Raw genomic sequence first — 21,240 nt, 5'->3', positions numbered from 1 at the left:
GACATCTTGTAGGCTAGTCCTGAATAATATGCACATGAAATGACACGTGTTAAACTCACCTCAACAATGTCTTTTGCAATCATTTAACCCGCCATGGGCAATGCTAAAGTCACTGTTAGCCTACAAACAGTGCAGCATGCAAGACTATCGTTATTTTGAACTCTTATGAGACAAGGGAACACTTTCGTGTAGTCTGATGTGAAATGGGTCCTTTTTGGGGGGCGCTCTGCCTCTGCCATGACGCTCCTGTTCCTACTGAACTGAAACAGGCCAATCAGGATGCTCTCTGTCTTGAACAGGCACCCACGCACTACCTCGCTCTCTCTCTCTCTCTCTCTCCATCCCCGTCGTGTGCGCGCTACACTCCGATGCACACACGATTTGAAGTTTCGGTGTTGTGTGCGCGCTCTTGCTCGCTAGCTCTAGATTCCGGGAGATTTTATCTAATTTGCGGGCATCAGGGAGCCGTTATCACTCCCTGAACTTCCGGGAGACTTGGGATGTCTGGCGGGAGGCTAAATCATCAGCTGAACTCATCTGCAAAAGAAGGGGGCGGTTATGTTAACTCCAGAGGTAAAGTAAACAGTCTAGCCAGTTAACATAAAAGCCAGTTACCGTATAACACCGGTAAGAAGGATCCTTAATGCCTCAGTCATCGAATGCCAACGTTTTCTTTGTGGATTATATTTGCACTGGACGTGAATCAGGCTGTTTTCTGGGATTTCCCTTTCGTTGGACTTTTGTCGAGGAGTTTGGATTTGTTTTCTGTTGAGGGACTGTGAGAGCGCAAATGCGTGCATTGATACTTTGGGTGCGCTCCCTGTGGTATGAACTGAACTCTGAGAACTGTTTATTTGTTTTCAAACGTACTTGTGCTTAAAATGGGCGTAGGTTTAGGGTGGGACGCTGGGGACTAGTCCCAATCAATATTTTAAGATGACAAAACTGTCCCCACCATTATTTTAGCGAACTCATTTGTGCTGCTATTTGGATCATTCCGACCATGGAGGTATTATATGATTCCGACGGCCAGTACCATGGCCAGGACGACAGTACAAGACACCCCGTCATTTGATTGGCTGAAAAACCGAAGGGGAGGGGTTATCTGAGCTACACGCAGGGAGATTGTCAAAGCACAGGCTTGGGCATAGGATGGGCTGTGATGGGAAATGGAGGTTGGAATGGCGGCATCTGGAGGAAAGGAGCGTAGACGTTTGTCTGTTGATCGTGAGCTACAGGCGGTTGGCAACAACCATAGACAGTAAAAGAAATGGACGAACAGACTCCGTCGTTTTCAATGGGAGGGCACTGAGTCAAATAGAACGATTTTTCAGTTGGTCCCCCCAGTACTGCGCAGACTCACACTTAACTTCGTGACGTTAGCCATCGAACTGAATCTTGTAACTCATATGATAGATACACAGAAATTCTTCTCACACTTCCTTCGCCTTCAAAGTCATCAAAGTTAAACATTTATTTATGTATTATTATTAATATCATCCTCACCAAGTCGTGTTAATGTTGAAGCTACCATACATGATCATCTTCAAAAACAGTCAACAAAACAAAAAAGTTATAGCCTTGAAGCTAATCTTCTTTCCACTTTTCCGACCTACGGTCAATCCATCGAAAACCTCTGTAATGATTAGTGCCGTTTTAAAAAAAAAAATAGGTTTACTTTTTTTTATTATTATTAGGTTGCCTCTGTGTAATGCTTTACCTTAACATACGGTCGTGTATAGGTTTTGCTTATGAGTTACCGTCATCGACAGTAAGGTGGACTGAGCTTCTTATCCAAACAATACGGTTATCTCCCTACGGCGCGAAAGAGAGATTAAGTCAAAGCTAGCTTCCCTCCAACTGAACAAGCTAACCATTCTTCTTACGGTTAACCAACGTTATGGACGTGGTAGTGGAGTCTGTTTTGCCTTTGTAGTGTTTATGTGGATTACACAGAAGCTACAATATCGGCACAGGATATATGTTATATGAAGTTATGGTATTTCAAAAAAATCCTAGAATGAATGGACTTCTATGGGAGTTAGCAGAGAGGTGGTCCCTCCAGCCTACGTCGATTCTTCTACTTCCGGGAATTCGCCTGCCCCCTTGGCAACAACTGGACTGTGATTGGTCAGAGGTCAGGAAATGACGGATCAGGAAGTGAGGATGGGGAGATGGATGTTGGACGCGGGAGTTTGGATGAGTGGAAAGTAATCAATAGGAAACGGAAAACTAAAGATAGAGACGAATCAGATTATAGTGACATTGATAAAGAAATAAAAACGGTGAAAAGGAGTGAAGATGAGTTCAAGGTGTTTATCAAATTGTTACAAGAGGGGACTACTTTTAACGAGTGGAGTCCAATCCAACTAACCAAAAGTCTGCATAAAGACATTGGGGAGGTAAGGAGCGCTAAACAAGGAATGGTTCTTTACTGGTAATATGTAAAAGTGATGAACAACAACAGAAAGCAATAAAGACAAATAAACTAAATGGACAGCGAGTGAAGTGTTCAATGGCATATGACAAAAACTTTGTTAGGGGTGTGATCTCTGGGATTCCTCTAAGTGAGTCAGTGGATTCAGTGAAAAGGAATACAAAATGTTAAAGTAAGGGAAGCAAAGCGACTTAAAACAAGAAGGAATGGAGTTATATGTGACAGTCTATCAGTACTGTTAACTTTTGACGAAGCTAAACTCCCAGGAAAAGTCTTGATTGGTTACATGAGCTATGATGTCAAGGTTTACATTCCTCCACCACTGCGGTGTTTTAAATGTCAAAGATATGGGCATGTAGCGGCAATATGCAAGGGCAAACAAAGATGTAGCAAATGTAGTGGTGAACATGAATATGGAAAGTGTGAAGAAGGGGCAAAACTAAAATGTTGCAACTGTGGAGGAGAACATAGTGCAGCATATGGAGGTTGTGAGGCTAACAAAAGAATGCAGGAGGTACAGCGAATTAAAGTAGTCCAAGGGGTTTCCTATGCAGAGGCAACTAAGAAAGTCCCAAGAGGTGTAGGTGTACCGGTAGAAACAATAAAGGATGGGACTAAAGATGTAAAGGAATGTGTAAAGTGTGATCAACTAAAAGAAGATACGTTGATTGTGAGTAAAGGTGATTTTGTGCTCTTCATGGCTGAGATAATCAATTGCTCAGCACAGACCACTAGTAGAACTGAAAGAATTAAAATAATTGTAAAGTCAGCTGAAAAATACCTGGATGCAAAGGGAATGCCTTGGGAAAGAGTAAGAGATATTCTTAATGATGAAACACAACAATCACAGTCATGGAGTGGGCCTGTATAATGGTTTTAATTATACTTCAGTGGAATGCTAGGAGTTTAATTGCAAACGGCCAAGAATTCAAAAAATATGGTGAAAATTTACAAGAGAAACCTAATATTATTTGTATACAAGAAACCTGGCTAGTGCCTAGGTTGGATTTTGTAATAAAGGGGTATGACTCTATAAGAAGGGATAGGGAAATAGGTAAAGGAGGAGGAGTTGTAATTTTTATACAAAGGGGACTTCAGTATAGAGAGGTAAAGAGGGGGAATGACTTGGAATACATTGCTACAGAAGTATGGACAAATGAAGATAATGTGACAATTATAAACTTTTATAACCCATGTAGACAAGTGGAGATAAGGCAACTGGAGGATATTTGGAAGGATTTGACAGGGAGAATTATCTGGTGTGGGGATTTTAATGCACATAGTACATTATGGGGAGAGAGGGATGATGGGAATGGAAATGTAGTCGAAGAATTTATGGAAGAGAAAGAGTTAGTATGTTTGAATGATGGATCTGGGACTAGAATAGATGTGGCAAGGGGTACAGAGTCAGCAATAGATCTAACTATTGTCACAAAAACCATTGCAGATAGATGTGACTGGGAGGTAGTGAGGGAAAGCACAGTAGGAAGTGATCATTATCCTATTAGAATTCAGATAGGAGTGGAATTAAGAAATGAACATGACATAAGAGAAGAGAGATGGATTTTAGGAAAAGCAGATTGGGGTAAGTATAGAGAAGTAAGTGATGAATTGTTACCATCTATTGATAAAAATCAGGATATTGAGAAATTGTGTAATGAAATTGGCAGTGGAATAATTGTTGCAGCAGGAGTATCAATCCCAAAAACTAAGCCTAAGACGTTAACTAAAATAGTGCCATGGTGGTCTACAGAATGTAAGGAAGCAATTAAAGGTAGAAATAGAGCGTTTAAAGAGTTAAAAAGAACACATAATTTTCAGAATTTAGTTCAATATAAAAGATCTCAGGCAATAGTTAGGAAAACAATAAGACAAGCTAAAAAAGATCATTGGAAAAAGTTCTGTGACTCTATTGGTCGAACTACTCCAGTGGAGAGAGTTTGGAATATGATTAAAAAAATGAAAGGGAATGGAAGGGAATATGGATACCCAGTGTTGGTTGAGGGGCAAAGAACGATCACCAATAATAAGGAAAAAGCAGAGGTTATGGCTAAAACATTAGCCAAGGTGCACAGCTCAGGGAATTTAAATCAAGAAGAAAAAAGAGGTAGAGAAGTTACAATTGAAAAATATCGCAATGTGTTTGACATTGAGGATAGCGAAGAAGGGGTATTGGATGTGTTATTTACGAAATCTGAACTCAATAAGGCATTAAGTAAATTAGGTAAGTCATCTCCAGGGATGGATAAAATCTGCTATTCCATGTTGGAGAACTTAAGTGATAAGGGGAAGGAAGTTTTGTTAAGTCTATATAATAAAGTATGGATAGATGGCTGTATTCCTAGAACATGGAAGGAGTCTATAATTATTCCTATTAGGAAACCTGGGAAAGATCCTAAAATAGCAATTAACTATAGACCTATTGCATTAATATCCCAGATGGGAAAAACTATGGAAAGGATGATTAATGACAGGCTTACATATTGGGTTGAAACGAAAGGATTAATGAGTCATTATCAAAGTGGATTCAGGAAAGGTAGAGGCACCATGGATCCCATTGTATGCCTTGAAGATACAATAAGGAAGGCTCAAGTGAACAAAGAAAATGTAGTGGCAGTGTTTTTTGACATTGAGAAGGCATATGATATGTTGTGGAAAGAAGGTATACTGATAAAGGTTAAAATATTGGGAATAAAGGGACGGATGTTCCAATGGATTAAAGGGTTTTTGTCTAATAGAACAATTCAAATTAAAATAAATGGAGAATTAAGTGAGCAATACAGTGTGGAAAATGGTGTCCCACAAGGAAGTATTGTTAGTCCACTATTATTTTCAATGATGATTGATGATATTTTTAAAGACATACAACATTCAGTTGGGGTGGCATTGTTTGCAGATGATGGAGCAATGTGGAAAAAAGGAAGAAATATAGATTTTGTGGTGGGTAAGATGCAACAGGCAGTGAACAGAGTCCAAGAATGGGCCCTTCAATGGGGGTTTAGGATCTCAATAGATAAAACAAAGACTTTATTCTTCTCTAGGAAGAAAATAAATGTAGATGTTAAAATCAAATTATCTGGGGCAGATTTAGAAAGAGTGGAATTCTTCAAATATTTAGGAATGTGGTTTGACAAACGATTAACTTGGACAATGCATATACAAAAAAATATTGAGAAATGCAAGAAAGTGTTGAATGTGATGAGGTGTCTGCGTGGAGTTGAATGGGGAGCAAGTAGACCTGCTTTAAAAGCCATTTATACAGGGCTGATGAGATCTGTATTTGACTATGGGTGTGTAGTGTATGGGTCTGCTGCTAAAACATCACTTAAGAAACTAGATGTAATTCAGAACCAAGGTTTGAAGCTATGCTGTGGGGCAATTAAGACCACGCCAGTGGCAGCAGTCCAGGTAGAGATGGGAGAGATGCCTCTCTATCTTAGAAGAGACCAGCTGTCTCTTGTGTATTGGACAAATCTAAGGGGTCATAGTGAAAAACACATGAGTCAATCAGTCTTATGGCAGTGTCAAGAGAGAGAGAGTTACCTTATTAAAAGTTTTGGTTGGACAATAAAACAAAAGGTAATAAATATGGGAATCAGTGCTCTTGAAATAAGCCATACAGTGGCATATCCTGTTGTTCCTCCTTGGCTGATGGCAGAGGTTCCAGTAGACTTGGGCTTATTAGAGGAAAAGAAGGATGTTGAAGTGGATCATTACAGGGTCCAGAGTTACATTGCGAGCAAATATAAAGAAGCAGTCATTTTATATACTGATGCATCTAAGCAGACTGATAAGAAAATGGGAGTTGCTTATGTTATCCCTCAATTAAACATTGAATCTGGAAAGAGAATCAATGATGATTTAGCTGTATACACAGCAGAAATTATAGGAATATGGATGGCCTTATTGTGGGTAGAGAGCAATAGACCTAAGCAAGCTGTGATTGCGTCAGACTCTAGCTCAGCTTTAATAAGCCTTAAACGTTGTCACTCTGAGTCTAGACAGGACATAGTACTGTATATGAAGTAATGCAATTAGCCAACAATCTGCTTAAGTCTGGTATTAGTACTACATTTATATGGGTACCAGCTCATATAGGTGTAGGAGGTAATGAATTAGCAGATAAATGTGCAAAAAAAGCAGCAGGGAAGTCTGATATAGAGTTGAATATTAAATACAGCAAAGCTGAAGTCAAAAGTATAATCAAAGCTAAAATAAATGGAAAATGGCAATTTGTATGGGATAACGAACAGTCTGGAAGACACCTGCATAGTATTCAAGGAAAGGTGGGGAGGAGCAGGAATACATGCAGAAGCAAGCAAGAAGAAGAAGATGTGGTGTCCAGAATGAGGCTAGGACATACAGGATTAAACAGAACATTAGTTACCATGAAAAAGCATGTTGATGGAATGTGTGAATATTGTAATAGTCAAGAGACCATAGAGCATGTAATTATGTTTTGTCGTGAGTACCATCAAGCCAGACAAAGATTTATCTCACAACTTGGTGAAATCCAGATGACATTAAATTTGAATGATATACTGCAAAGAGAATCAGGTGAAATTTGTTTTTCCTTTTTGTTTTCTTTTTTGAAGGTAACTGGGTTATTTAAAAGAATTTAGGAAAGTGTAGGATGACCATTTGATCCACACTCCAGTCCAGATGGTGGCGGTAATGCACTAAAAAGCTGGTTGCCAACCGCCATATAAAAAAGAAGAAGAAGAAGAAGAAGAAAGCACAGGCTTGCAGACAAGAGAGAGCGGGTGTGTCGAGGACAACGGTAAGTTACCAGGGCTGTCTGCCAATACATACCCCATGAAAGGCCAGAGTAAAACATTGTAATATTCCTTTTACCCTTCAGCATGTACATGTTTGCCCCTTTTTGTGCTTTGTAGATCAGCTATGCCACCCAAGAAGAAGAAAGGGGACATACAAAGCATTTTTATTATGCATGGTCTAAGTACGCAAAATAACTAGCCACACAAACTGGCAACTAGGCTACAACTGGTGACCAGGCTTTCAAATGCAGATTCTACTGTGAAAAATAGCATTAACTATTAGGATATTACCCAGGATATTGTGAAAGCTAAACCTAGCTTCTGTAATCTTTCAACCAAGGTTAGGAGTCATATTGAATAGGGGTGCGCCGCACGGAATCGCATGCACAGTATATAAGTTACCATGTCACTGACTGTTAATTAGGGTACCAATTTTGCAGGTGCAATAAACAATTGATCCGAGACATTTTCCTGCTCCTGTATTCTGTTTAGGCTAATGTATTTGTGAATGTAGCCTGCACAATGCAAAAAAATAAACTATGGTGCATTTCCATACTCCTAGAAATGAACATTGCGAGGCACTTATCTCTTCTATGATTTCATCCCAGAAAGATTTTCTTTGACTTGTTAGTTTTTTGAACATTTATTTTTTCTAATGACATAGCTGTCATGGTTAATTGAATCCACATATCCTTGTGTAGCAGGGTAGCTTGTGCTTTCCCTGTTTCCCTCTGGCAGTTGCCAGATTGGAGGTGGGTACGTTAATGAAGGGAGCGGCCCCTACATTGAGTATATTTATACGGCTAGGTATCAGCTGACAGTGCGTCTTCCGTTTTCCCATTGTCGCTGGAGGAGCTAGCTTCTGTGTTTGGGTGGCTTGCAGGCAGTTTGGTTTGGCCTTGCTGGAGCTAGGATTGGGGTGCATGTGCATGTGTGTGTGTGTGGGCTTTGGAATCTTGTGGTTGTGTGTATCTTGCAGTGGACCATTGGGGCAGTATGCAGGGACCTCCCGCCTAGTACTAAGTGGAAGGCCCAGGGCTCTGCGTGCATAAAAGCTAAGTGTCCTACACATTATTGTATGCTATGTCCAGCTAGCCATTTTGTGACCTCCCTGACCTCACTAACCATTGTTGCCCTTCTCTTTCTCTCTCCCTTGGTATGTGTGGAAGACAGGAGCTGTTTGACCTCGAGCAGTGGGTCGGTGGTGGAGCCCTTCCCTCACTGGTCCTCTATCTTGTGTGCACATCCAGGGTTTTGCTTTCTTTTCTTTTGTATTTTGATCTTGCTGTGTTCACGTGTGGTGTGGTTTTGGACCCGCCCCCCTCTTCAGTCTACCCCTGCTGTGGTGAGCTACAGCCCTGTTTCTCCCCACACTACCCAGCTGAGTAGTCTCTCCGGGCCCTGCCGTGGTAAGCTACAGCCCTGTTTCTCCCCACACTACCCAGCTGAGTAGTCTCTCCGGGCCCTGCCGTGGTGAGCTACAGCTCTGTTTCTCCCCACACTACCCAGCTGAGTAGTCTCTCCGGGCCCTGCCGTGGTAAGCTACAGCCCTGTTTCTCCCCACACTACCCAGCTGAGTAGTCTCTCCGGGCCCTGCCGTGGTGAGCTACAGCCCTGTTTCTCCCCACACTACCCAGCTGAGTAGTCTCTCCGGGCCCTGCCGTGGTAAGCTACAGCCCTGTTTCTCCCCACACTACCCAGCTGAGTAGTCTCTCCGGGCCCTGCCGTGGTAAGCTACAGCCCTGTTTCTCCCCACACTACCCAGCTGAGTAGTCTCTCCGGGCCCTGCCGTGGTAAGCTACAGCCCTGTTTCTCCCCACACTACCCAGCTGAGTAGTCTCTCCGGGCCCTGCCGTGGTGAGCTACAGCCCTGTTTCTCCCCACACTACCCAGCTGAGTAGTCTCTCCGGGCCCTGCCGTGGTGAGCTACAGCCCTGTTTCTCCCCACACTACCCAGCTGAGTAGTCTCTCCGGGCCCTGCCGTGGTGAGCTACAGCCCTGTTTCTCCCCACACTACCCAGCTGAGTAGCCTCTCCGGGCCCTGCGCCCCCATGGTCCACACATATTATAACTGCTATGCTTTGACTGCTGCTCATATCCGCTTACGTTTTAAGGAGTGATCACTCTGTTGGTACCTTGTCAATCTCTTAATAAAAAATGTTTTTTTGTAAATCACGTCTTCAGTCTCTTGATGTATGAGAACCTGTGTCATTGGTTGAGAGTAACCACCCTTTAAAACTAAACTTCTTGGGGTGCAATCCCCTAGATGACGTAGTCGTCTAGAATCAATAACCCCTCAGCTCTGCCACATACGCATTATGCAATATTGTTTTCCACTGGCCTAAAACCGTGAGACTAAAAGCTAATTGCATTCACATTCTTCTTAAAGTGACCGGCACCCAATTAGACTTACACACCACAAATGTGATGATATTAAAGACAAGTGTAGCCTAATAATTTAAATATCAATATGATTCATTACTAAATATGTTTAGCTATTAGTAATTATGCAGATCATAATATACTATAAATAATTAACAAAATATATGAAGTTTATATGAATTCCAAAATATGAAATAGAAAGCTATGAACCATCACTTTCTGTGTGTGTGTGTGTGTGGAGGGTCAATCAAATTCTATGATCGCCACTGATGTGAATGATACACAATATTCAATATTACTGATGGTGTCAAGGTGGTGGTATTGAAACAATACTTTTGGTATCATGACAACAGGAGTTGGGGATGTGTCCCCACAGCTGAGACCAAACCTACGCCCTTGATAAAAACAACCTCTTAACTCTATTTGAGGTGTCTTTCTCTATGTCAGTGAAAGAAACATTATGATTTATCTAGAGCCTCTAAAAGTCTGATTGCCACAACAACAATACACAAAATTGTCCAGGGGGTGACACCCATCCCCGATGAGTTTTAGGCTAAGCCCCGAATGTGTTTCAACTCGGTGACGCCCTTGATCAGAAGCATAACTAAAACCTTTTTTTTTTTCCTTGTCTTTTTTTTTTTTTTTTGGGGGGGGGGTTGCAGTATCTGTCCCCCAAATATTGGACACACAGCAACGCCCCTGCCCCTGCTTCCCTCTCCTCATCTGATTTCCCCCTCTGCCATTGCCATGGAGATGACGTCATATTGCAGCACTGGGCAGGGCATGCCGCGTCAGGACAGACTGTCGAGTCAAGCCGAGTAGAGCGAGAGGGAATAAGAACAGACCGAGCACCACGTACAGCAGTTGAGACGGACGCCGCTTAGCTACTCCATTATTTTCTCCGTGCTGAAGCTCTTTTAGGCCTAGCCTACCACATAACGCCAACATGCGTGAGATAGTGCACCTACAAGCCGGCCAATGCGGCAATCAGATCGGGGCTAAGGTAAGTTGTTTAAAACTCTCTTTCCCCGACAGTCCAGTCTAATCCTCGCTTTAAAAATAGACGTCATTTGGGTAATCCCTCAATGACAATGCAGAAATGCGCTTAAACGGAATTTGCAGGAGACGTTGACATGCTCCTGTGGATATTTAAATGCTACTGGCACTACAAAGCCTCCTTTTACCGGCTGAAACCAGCTCCAGTCAGTCGGTGCGTGGCTGTTGTCGGTTGCCATCACGCATTTCGCAGTAGAAGACATCCACTTTGAAAGCCTTCTGGCAAGCGTAAACCACAGTAGAATACTGACTGTGGCAACCATCACCATTTAACACAATCTTCTGTCTGTTGATGACGGCAACTGTAAATCAGAGAGCATTTTTTTGTCAGTCACCAGCCGGCATCTCTCCTGTCAACGGAGGTTATTGTATTGGCGGACCCGATGTGAGGGGAGGGGTGTGGCACAGCCTTGAACCGCGGATGTATCATGAGAATGTGCGTTCTTCACGCCAACTATATGTGTGGCGTACTTACATTTCCAATGTGTATCGTCAGTTGGCGACACTTAGAGGCAATGCAGCGCAACAACATTAGTTGATCACGAGTCTAGGCCTTTGTGCACAACATATTGTGAAATGTGGGCTATAAAAAATGATAACACTTCGAAGTAGGCCTATGTTTCTAGATAAATGGGCATGCAACATGCTATAATGACAACTGTAGTCTTATCAGAGGATATCAATAATTAAAAGGGAATGTAAAACCTATTTAGAGACCGCGCCTATATTTAGTTCCACGATGGTTGATGACTGGCTTATCAAACATTTCAGATTTTGAATGATGAATGGGGTCGGCTTGCCCATGCCTTGAACATTTGCAGGGCGTTTCCCTTCACATCCGATAGTTTTCAGTAAAAAAATGCATATGGGACTGGATCATCCAAGTGAATAGCTATAGCCTGACTAATAAGCACGAATTGAAGCTATTTCCCTTAGTGTAATTGACTGAATAGGCTACTTTGACTTTCCCCGAGTAAGCATTCACATTATTGTGGCAAGGTGGCCTGGATCAACTGGGTTTATTCTATTTTGGGTGCGCAATGCGTGGTCTCTTACTTGGACACGATTCATTTAATGACTTTTTAATTAATGCAGTTATTTTGTAATGGTCCAAATGCCACCAAGCCCCGTTATGCGAACCCTGTTACCTATTTGCAGACCGACCAATGTGTGTTAACCCTGTGTTAGCTAATCTAGAGTTGTGCGCGTTCACGGCGAATTTATAAAGGCATCATCTATTGAGAGTCGAACCCATGAGTGAAACCGGCGAAATGAAGAGCACCGTATTTTTCAGAGGCGGAGTAGCAAGTTCTCCTCGAGGCTTACGAGGAGGAGAGAACTGTAATAACAAGAAAGAGCAATACTTGAGCGTCTGCCAAGGAACGAGACCTTAGCTGCCAGAGAATAGCCTAACTGACCGTGTAAATGCGTAACTTTAGGATAGCCTATTCATGTCAAAAGCAAATTAAATAATTCAGTGGACATTCAGTATTGACTGCTTTAAATTATTATGCTTTCTTAACCTAGCCTACCTTGTCACAGATTGAGTGGGCCATAGACTCCTTGGGAATCCCAAATGTAATTTTCTATTTTAACGCTTGTTCTGCAGCTGTGGGCCAAGTTAAACCTTTGCGCTCCATCACCATAAGGGTGATATAGCCTCTATCCCCCAGTAGCATACCCATCAAGTTCTCCTGTAATTGCACATATAACATTTAAGTCACAGCCTACACATTAATTAGTCTGTAGTGGATCTGATAATATTCTAGTAAGATGTAGGCCTGCCCTAACGCACCCTGTTGAAATGTGTCGCTCATAATTAGATTCCCGCGGTACATGCTGGCACCGTGTAGGACTACTGGGCCCTGCCATTTCGCCTCCACGTTTGTGATAAGATGTGAAGCATCACATATCATCTGGCAATTATTAAAATAAACCAACACAATTAAGAGAGCATCCAAATATAAGTGGCCTATGACCTATCCATTCGACCTTAAGGACAATCTGAAAAAGCCAAAGCCCGTTAATTGAAAGCTCGCCAGCTAAGAGCCTAATGTCGGTGCACATTTGGAAAATGTATGAAATAAGTGATGCTGACCTGCCAGTTGGTGAAACTACACTTTAATGATCCTCGTGGGTTTGTGTTCATGAAAACGAATGAAATTGCGCAGGAACTGCTTTAGCGCAAGGCAAACTTTACGCACCGACCGACAGCTTGCCGATATGCTCTGCGTCTCCAACACTACAAAAGCATCCAGTCGGAGAGCGATCGTCGTGTAGGCATAATTTGGAGAGAGGCAAAACGTGTAGCCTATTGAAAAACTATTTTATCCCAAATGCCATCAGCATTCATAACCTCAGTGACACGCATACCTGGCTGAGCTGTTATGTCGTCTATATTTAAACGTATTTGTTAATTTCCTATATGTTTTCCCTTTTTTGTACTATACTTGTTTTAATTACATCTTCAGTGTGTCTGAGATGTTTGTCCATCAGTTTATTTCTGGTGAGCCAAAGACTGTCCACTACGGTGTAGGTTAGGCTAGCTAAGATTTATTTTATTCTATTCTAATCCACATGCGTAATGTAGGGATGGAGAATGCTTTTCAAGCCAAATTTAGGATTCAGCGGAAAAACTTTAGCGCTCTTGAAAAATTCGTTTGGAAAATAAATGATATGCTATGTTGTGGTCTTATCGCCCTCTTACGGTGAATTGCACGGATAAATATGATTCTGTGCTTCTTCGTCAATAGGACCTCCGTCAAAATGAAACGTCATTGTGTGACAAGTGTAAAAATAGAGGCCTGGTTGAACATGCACTGAAATAACCGAACATAATTTAATATAATCTGAACAAAACCTACCCCCTACCAGGTTAAGTTCAGAGCTTATGTTACCAGTTACTTACATAGACTGACATTTTTGAGCTTTCTGGAACTGAAATCCCAGGTTAACCGTTTACTCTGGGTTTACATACCCAGCTAAGCCAGTAAACCTGCTTTCTGGACCCCCCAGGTTGTCATGTACACAGTGTTTTGGTAGGAATTCCACATAATTCTTTGTACATGAGGCCCAAGGTCTGGAAAGAGGCCTATTTTTAGGTGGGAAACCATACGCAATTTGAACCAGTTTGCAGTAATACAGAAGTAATTCTGTGTCGCAAACACATAACTTAACATGTGGTTCCGTTAAACCATGAATTTGTGTATTTTGTATAATGCTGCAAAACATTGGATTTTTTGACTCAAAAAACGAATCGTTAGGCCTACAAGGAAAGCTTTGCTCAACCCCCCCCCCCCCCCCTTCTCTCTCTGTCTCATTCTATTTCTCTCGCTCCTCTGTTTCTTCAGTTCTGGGAGGTGATTAGCGATGAGCATGGTATTGACCCCACAGGAACATATCATGGCGACAGTGACCTGCAGCTGGACAGGATCAATGTCTACTACAACGAAGCCTCAGGTGAGCACCATGGTAACAGGCAATCAACTCCTCCACCATACAGTGCATCCATACACGTCCCCTCCACTTTCCACACACACACACACACACACACACACACACACACACACACACACACACACACTCACCTACCAAGAGAGGCACCAGGTGAACCCACGCCCATATGCACACACACACAGTGTTGGTAAATAACTGAATACATGTATTCCAGATTATGTATTTAAACTAGAAAATGTAATTCCAGGGACTTACCAGTGCATGAAAATGCAAAACATATGATGTAAAATATCATATACAGAGTAAAAACAGACAATGCAAAGATGGTAGCAATGTTGTTGCTAGGGTATATATGATGGTTGCTATGCCAAATGAAGTGGTTGCTCTGCTGGTTGCCAGGGTAATCATGTTGGTTGATATGGTGGTTGCTAGGTTGAGACTGTAATGGTGGTTGCTAGGTTGTTGATAAGGTAAATCATATGGTTAGTGTTGCTAGGGTACATATGGTGGTTGCTATTCAAAATAAAGCAGTTGCTATGGTAGTTGCTAGGGTAATCATGTTGGTTGCTATGGTGGTTACTAGGTTGACATTATACAGATGGTTGCTATGTTGTTGCCAGGGTAATTAAGATGGTTGCTAGGGTGTTACTAGGGTAGTTGTGGTGGTTGCTATAGTAATTCAAGTGGTTGCTAGGCTGTTTGCTAGGGTAATCATGTTGGTTGCTATGTTAGTTGCTAGGTTGTCATTGTGGAAGTGGTTGATTGGTTGTTGTTAGGGTACTTGAGGTGGTTGCTAGGCTGTTGCTAGATTAGTTGTGGTGGTTGCTAAGCTGTTGCTAGGGTAGTTATGGTGGTTGCTATGCTGGTTGCTAGGTTAATCATATTGGTTGTTATGTTGGTTGCTAGGTTGTCATGGTTGATAGGTTGTTGATAGGGTACTTGAGGTGGTTGATAGGCTGTTGCTAGGTTAGTTGTGGTGGCTGTTATGCTGGTTGCTAGGTTAATCGTATTGGTTGCTAGATTTTAACTGTGGAAGTGGTTGCTAGGCTGTTGCTAGGGTATTTCACATGGTTGCTAGGCTGCTGCTAGGGTACTTGAGGTGAATGCTATGCAGGTTGCTAGGTTAATCATGTTGGATGCTATGTCGGTTGCTAGGTTTTAACTGTGAAAGTGGTTGCTAGGCTGTTGCTAGGGTATCCATGGTGGCTACTATCAGAAATAAATTAGTTACTATAATGGTTTGCTAGTATAATATGTTGGTTGCTATGGAAACTGACATAGATGCTTTATTTCAATGGTTGCTATGTTGGTTGCTAGGTAGGTGGTGGTTTAATATAGTTGACTGGAGGCATAGTTGATGATAACTGACAGTTGGAATGGCTGAACAGTTAAATAGTTGAGTAGATTAAAGCTGCAGTTGGCAAGTCTGACAGATTGAGGGGACTTAGCAAAAACTCTCATGCCCCTTAGCAAAAACTCTCATACTACCACCGAGCACCCTCATCGAGTTTGTGCTCATCAGTGTGCACCAGACTGCACCAGGGGTAATTGAGTGCCTGTCACTTTAAGGCGTTCGTGAGGGAACCCTTGTAACAGTTAAAAGCAGTTGAAAGGCTGCTGATGTGTGGATGCAATTCATAATGTTTTCTACATAGTTAGTTAAAATAAAGGTACGTACTTCTTCTTGGGACAACCAGTCTTGGAAAACACTTTTCCATTTACATCGGGATTTTGCAAACATGTGTCAGAGTCAATAAAATGAGCCCTGCATGAGTAACGAAATTGACAAGAAGCATGCTACACTCGACATCCAAACAGTATTCTAACGTTAGCTTTGAGATACTGCTTGATTGCATAACTTAACTTCTTCATTGCATAACTTATCTTAGTTTAGTCTCCTCAATGTACTATGTTGTGATGAGACCTTAGCAGAGTTAACTTTAATGCAGCAGTTTTGAACAAATTTGCGCAGCATTGTCACGATGCTAAGTGGATTTAATAGCAATTTAGCCCGCCATCTTCTATGCAATGCTTTTATGTGGCAACAATAATCGTTAATGTTTTGTTGAATGCACATGCAGAGGAGGGGCAGCGGGCTCCTTACGAGAGAGAGCGGGGCGGGGCAAGGAAAGGCTGCGTGCTTAAAAAGCACAGGTCAATGAAAGGATTTTATCTTTTCTTTAATTCATCTTTAATTTGAACAGTATAACATAGAATATTAATGTGTGGCGGCCGGTTTTGATTTCATGGTGCCCCGCCACAGATTAGTCAACGTATGGGAAACACTGCAGTTGTTGGATAAATATGTTCAACTGAACAACAAATTAACAGCTAAGCCTACAATCAAGTCATTTTACGCCACAACATACCACTCATATAAACGTAGTTCAACACGAAGGCTAAGTTTCAGCCAGTGACTGTTTGCCATAGAAGGCCATTTCCCTCGTCAGGCCAGCTATCGCTAGAAAAGGCGGCTGACAGTTTGAGTGTGAAGGCTTAGCACGCTGCCACTGCACACAACCGCGAACCTAGAAACATTCCCGAGGTCTAGCTAACGTAATATAACTTACCTACTGAATCCTCGGTTATCACTTAATCAAGTTATGAACTTACTAGACGTAATACCAATATTATCAAACTAACTAGAACGCAACATTCTCTCTAGACATAGCAGCTACGAGTGTGTTGCTAATTGATGGCAGCTAATGCCAGCTTGCTTGCTTGTCTAGCCGAGTCGTTAAAAACAGACTTCACATAGATACTCCATTCATATAGAAAATACAAATTAATTGTAACTTACATTGGGTGTGGTAGGAAAATGTCCGTTTCGTCGTAGTTTGTTGGATGAAGCAGACACCAAGAACTTAAACTGTCTTGGAGAGAATTGAGCAGTGTGGTTCAAAAGCGATTAATTACAGGATGTGTAGTAAGTTTAGGGAGCGCCTGATTGTATGCAGGTGGACCCGCACCTGATTATTTTAAGACCCTTCTAAATGAGCCCCCATGATGTCATACAGAGAAAAATATGTTTTTTTACATTTTTAATCCCCTATTTCTCAAAAAGTATAAACTTTTTAAAAAATCTGAATATAATATATGATGACTCTCTTGTCCAACTCCAGACCTACACAACGGTTATTTCAACATGTCTGTACGTTAAGCGGTTAGAGTCGCATTCATTCTTGAAAAGGTAAAAAGAAAAGGTTATAATAAGAAGAAGCCAGGAGATTTCAAGATAGTGGATTCCATCCATAATTTTTTTTAACCACACAATGCAGCCTATGTATCTTAGTTGTGACTCACTATGACTCACTTGTCAAGGACATCATCTCTGTCTCCATCCCCAGCACCACGGATCTTCTAATAGGTCTACAGGGAACGCCATCTCCCATGTCTTGCACACCGCTCTCAGCCATGTTGACAAGAGGAATGGTAACTACATGAGACTGCTGTTCATAGACTACAGCTCAGCTTTTAATACAATATCCCCCTCTAGACTATTTTACAAGTTGGGTGACTTGGGCCTGAGCAGTGGTCTATGTGTATGGGTCTTGGACTTCCTCACAGGCAGATCCCAGGCTGTGAGAATCGGGGAACACGTCTCCAGCTCCATCTCCCAAATCACCGGTGCTCCACAAGGGTGTGTGCTTAGCCCACTGCTGTACTCCCTGTACATGTATGACTGTGCAGCCATGCACAGCTCCAACTCCGTCATGAAATTTGCGGATGGTGCAGTAGTGCTGGGGTCCATCTGAAACTATAACAAGACTGCCTATAGGGAGGAGGCATCATGGTGCCAGACTAACTGCCTCCAACTTAATATCAACAAAACAAAGGAGCTTGTGGTGGATTTCAGGAGGGGTCAGCACTCCTATGCCCCCCTACATATACAGGGCCCCAGTAGAACGTGTGAGCTGTTTTAAATATCTGCGTGTCACCATCTCTGAGGACCTTACTTGGTCTGCTCACACCCAGACTAAGGCCAAGAAGGCAAATCAGTGCCTGTACCATCTAAGGCAGCTGAGGAAGTTTGGAGCCTCCCCAGCCATTTTAAGATCTTTTTACTCTGCCACTGTGGAGAGTATCCTGACAGAGAGTATGGCATGGCAACAGCTGTGAGAAGCACAGAAAGGCCCTCCAAAGGGTGATCCGTGCTGCTTCCATCCCTGAACGAACTCCATCAGAAGAGATGTTGGAGTAGGACTATCTAGATTTTAAAGGACATCTCCCACCCCTGCAGCAGCCTATTTCAGCTGCTGATTTTAAAGAACACCTCCCTGAACGAACTCCATCAGAAGAGATGTTGTAGTAGGACTATCAGGATTTTAAAGGACACCTCCCTGAACGAACTCCATCAGTAGAGATGTTGGAGTAGGACTATCTAGATTTTAAAGGACACCACACACCCCGGCAGCAGCCTATTTCAGCTGCTGAAATCAGGCAATTGATTAAGGAGCATCATGTCTAACACAGAAAGACTCAGGAGGAGTTTTTATCCACAAGCTGTTAGGCTCCTGAATCAAAACATGACATGCATCTCCCTTATGAACTGCACTATGCACCTTGCACTTTAATCTCTGGATCTACTTTTAGTGAGCACTTTTAGTTAGTTACAAGGTTTTATTGTATTTATGGGTAGGGGTAGTCTGGGGGGTATATCTTTTATCTTTATTTTAGCTTCTTATTTATTCATGTTTTAAACTAAAACTTTTATTCTTTAACTTATTACACTTAGTATGTGATAGCACAGTTGGAGTGGAGTCAGGAGTTCATTTCACTGCTTGCTGTGAGTCTATGTGTGTATATGCATGTGACAAATAAAGAAACTTGAAACTTGAGGTGGCCCTTTCCGTTTATATTGATAGCCTACTGTAAATGAAAAACCTCTCAGGGAATGTTGAATGTAAGCCAATAGGGCCTAGCCAGCTTGTTTTAGGGTCAGTATAGGTTCTTGTTTCTTGACAGGGTGTTTTGCAAAAAGTTGAAATTCATTATAATCTGTGTATACTTTGTTTGATATTTGGTAGCCTTTTAGCCTATACAGACAAAGGATTGCTGTTGCTGTCACTGCACACTCACACACACACATGCCCCCCCCCCCCCCCCCCCCCCCACACACACACACTGTGTCCCTCTTTCACACACACACATGTGTATTTTGTGAGTGACCTACACAAATAGTCAGATGTGTGTGTTTGTGTTCTCAGGAGGTAAATACGTTCCACGTGCCATCCTGGTTGACCTGGAACCTGGAACCATGGACTCCGTCCGCTCTGGACCTTTTGGGCAGATCTTCAGGCCCGACAACTTTGTGTTTGGTATGCCTTGCTTGTTCCAATAAACAAATTCTACTAGTCACAGAGATGGTAATTATCTAAAGTAAAATAAAATATTGTCCATCGTCTTACACTAGGGGCTGGCTTCCTGCAGCAATTTAGCCCCTCACCAGTGGTTCCCTGGCTTGGTAAAATGATGATGATGATGATGATATTAACAATAATATTTTTCTTTATTCTTTATTTGTTCTGTTATTATTTCCAGCATGTCACATTCCTTCTCTTGTTTACATGTTGATGGTGTTTAATGCACCAGTCTAAGTTTAATTTCATTGCTGGTTACACCCTTTGGGAATTTTGGAAACTGGCATCCATGGGATCCTTTCCAGACGGACCTGCAGAGTAAATTCATATTTGCCAACAGGTTTGTATCAGGGTTGTGCACAATTCGAATTGCAATTCTGCTTTCTGTTTGCTACCTCAATTGAAATACAAGTGAAATTCAAGAATTTAATTGGAATTTAAGAGCCAGTTTCAATTCAATTCTGGAATTTTGCACAAGCCTGGTTTGTATGGGTTCACCCAGGCTACGTGTTCACGTTTTAATCTGAAAATAGCTCCACATGCTAAGATGCTAACTGTTAACCAGGTTTCTCACCCCTCTTCTGCTTCCCATTCAGGTCAGAGAGGTGCCAGAAATAAAGAATATATAAATTCATATTCTTTTTTTACAATGTGCTATGCTAAGACATGTTTCCAGCATGTTACATTCCTCCTCTTGTTCACATGTTGACATGTTTACCCTGAAAATGGCTCCACATGCTAAAGATGCTAGCATGCTAAAGTTTTATGCTAAGTAGGCTTCTCATTCCTGCTCTGCTTTCCATTCAGGTCAGAGTGGTGCCGGAAACAACTGGGCCAAGGGCCACTATACAGAGGGGGCCGAGCTGGTTGACTCAGTGATGGACGTGGTCAGGAAGGAGGCTGAGAGCTGCGACTGCCTCCAGGGCTTCCAGCTGACGCATTCTCTGGGTGGCGGCACGGGATCCGGCATGGGCACGCTGCTGATCAGCAAGATCCGCGAGGAGTACCCCGACCGCATCATGAACACCTTCAGCGTGGTGCCCTCGCCCAAGGTGTCCGACACAGTGGTGGAGCCCTACAACGCCACGCTCTCCGTCCATCAGCTGGTGGAGAACACCGACGAGACCTTCTGCATCGACAACGAGGCGCTCTACGACATCTGCTTCCGCACGCTCAAGCTGACCAACCCCACGTACGGCGACCTGAACCACCTGGTGTCCGCCACCATGAGCGGAGTGACCACCTGCCTGCGCTTCCCCGGCCAGCTCAACGCCGACCTCCGCAAGCTCGCCGTCAACATGGTGCCCTTCCCCCGTCTGCACTTCTTCATGCCGGGCTTCGCCCCGCTCACCAGCAGGGGGAGCCAGCAGTACCGCGCCCTGTCCGTGCCCGAGCTGACCCAGCAGATGTTCGACTCCAAGAACATGATGGCCGCCTGCGACCCGCGCCACGGGCGCTACCTCACGGTGGCCGCTATCTTCCGCGGCCGCATGTCCATGAAGGAGGTGGACGAGCAGATGCTCAACGTCCAGAACAAGAACAGCAGCTACTTCGTGGAGTGGATCCCCAACAACGTCAAGACGGCCGTCTGCGACATCCCGCCCCGGGGGCTCAAGATGTCCGCCACCTTCATCGGCAACAGCACCGCCATCCAGGAGCTGTTCAAGCGCATCTCTGAGCAGTTCACCGCCATGTTCCGCCGCAAGGCCTTCCTGCACTGGTACACAGGCGAGGGCATGGATGAGATGGAGTTCACAGAGGCCGAGAGCAA

General features: G+C 43.0%; 2 protein-coding genes and 2 long non-coding RNA genes across 4 annotated transcripts in view; all 4 read left to right on the top strand.

Moving 5' to 3' along the window:
* Positions 1–7,176: 7,176 nt before the first annotated feature.
* On the top strand, positions 7,177–9,387 carry LOC121719722. Its single transcript, XR_006034337.1, has 2 exons — positions 7,177–7,217; positions 8,068–9,387. It is a non-coding gene; the product is annotated as an uncharacterized LOC121719722 (long non-coding RNA).
* A 1,004-nt stretch (positions 9,388–10,391) lies between these two features.
* LOC121719490 (tubulin beta-4B chain-like) overlaps positions 10,392–21,240 on the top strand; it is an 11,080-nt gene continuing 231 nt past the window's right edge. Inside the window, exons 1-4 of the mRNA XM_042105188.1 lie at positions 10,392–10,600; positions 14,004–14,112; positions 19,317–19,427; positions 20,277–21,240. The exon at positions 20,277–21,240 is cut by the window's right edge and continues 231 nt beyond it. Of these exons, the coding sequence (XP_041961122.1) occupies positions 10,544–10,600; positions 14,004–14,112; positions 19,317–19,427; positions 20,277–21,240 (1,241 nt within the window). The 5' untranslated portion in view covers positions 10,392–10,543. The remainder of the gene's footprint in view (positions 10,601–14,003; positions 14,113–19,316; positions 19,428–20,276) is intronic.
* On the top strand, positions 14,230–15,205 carry LOC121719704. Its single transcript, XR_006034318.1, has 2 exons — positions 14,230–14,567; positions 14,606–15,205. It is a non-coding gene; the product is annotated as an uncharacterized LOC121719704 (long non-coding RNA).
* Positions 16,519–21,240, top strand: part of LOC121719387 (complement C3-like) — a 130,287-nt gene continuing 125,565 nt past the window's right edge. Inside the window, exons 1-3 of the mRNA XM_042104931.1 lie at positions 16,519–16,528; positions 17,749–17,753; positions 19,291–19,300. The gene's annotated coding sequence lies outside the window, so the exon portion shown is untranslated. The remainder of the gene's footprint in view (positions 16,529–17,748; positions 17,754–19,290; positions 19,301–21,240) is intronic.

Source organism: Alosa sapidissima, chromosome 9, assembly GCF_018492685.1.
Source record: "Alosa sapidissima isolate fAloSap1 chromosome 9, fAloSap1.pri, whole genome shotgun sequence".
Taxonomy (NCBI): domain Eukaryota; kingdom Metazoa; phylum Chordata; class Actinopteri; order Clupeiformes; family Clupeidae; genus Alosa; species Alosa sapidissima.
The sequence above is the reverse complement of the archived record's forward strand: the minus strand, read 5'-3'. Positions and strand labels throughout refer to the sequence as shown.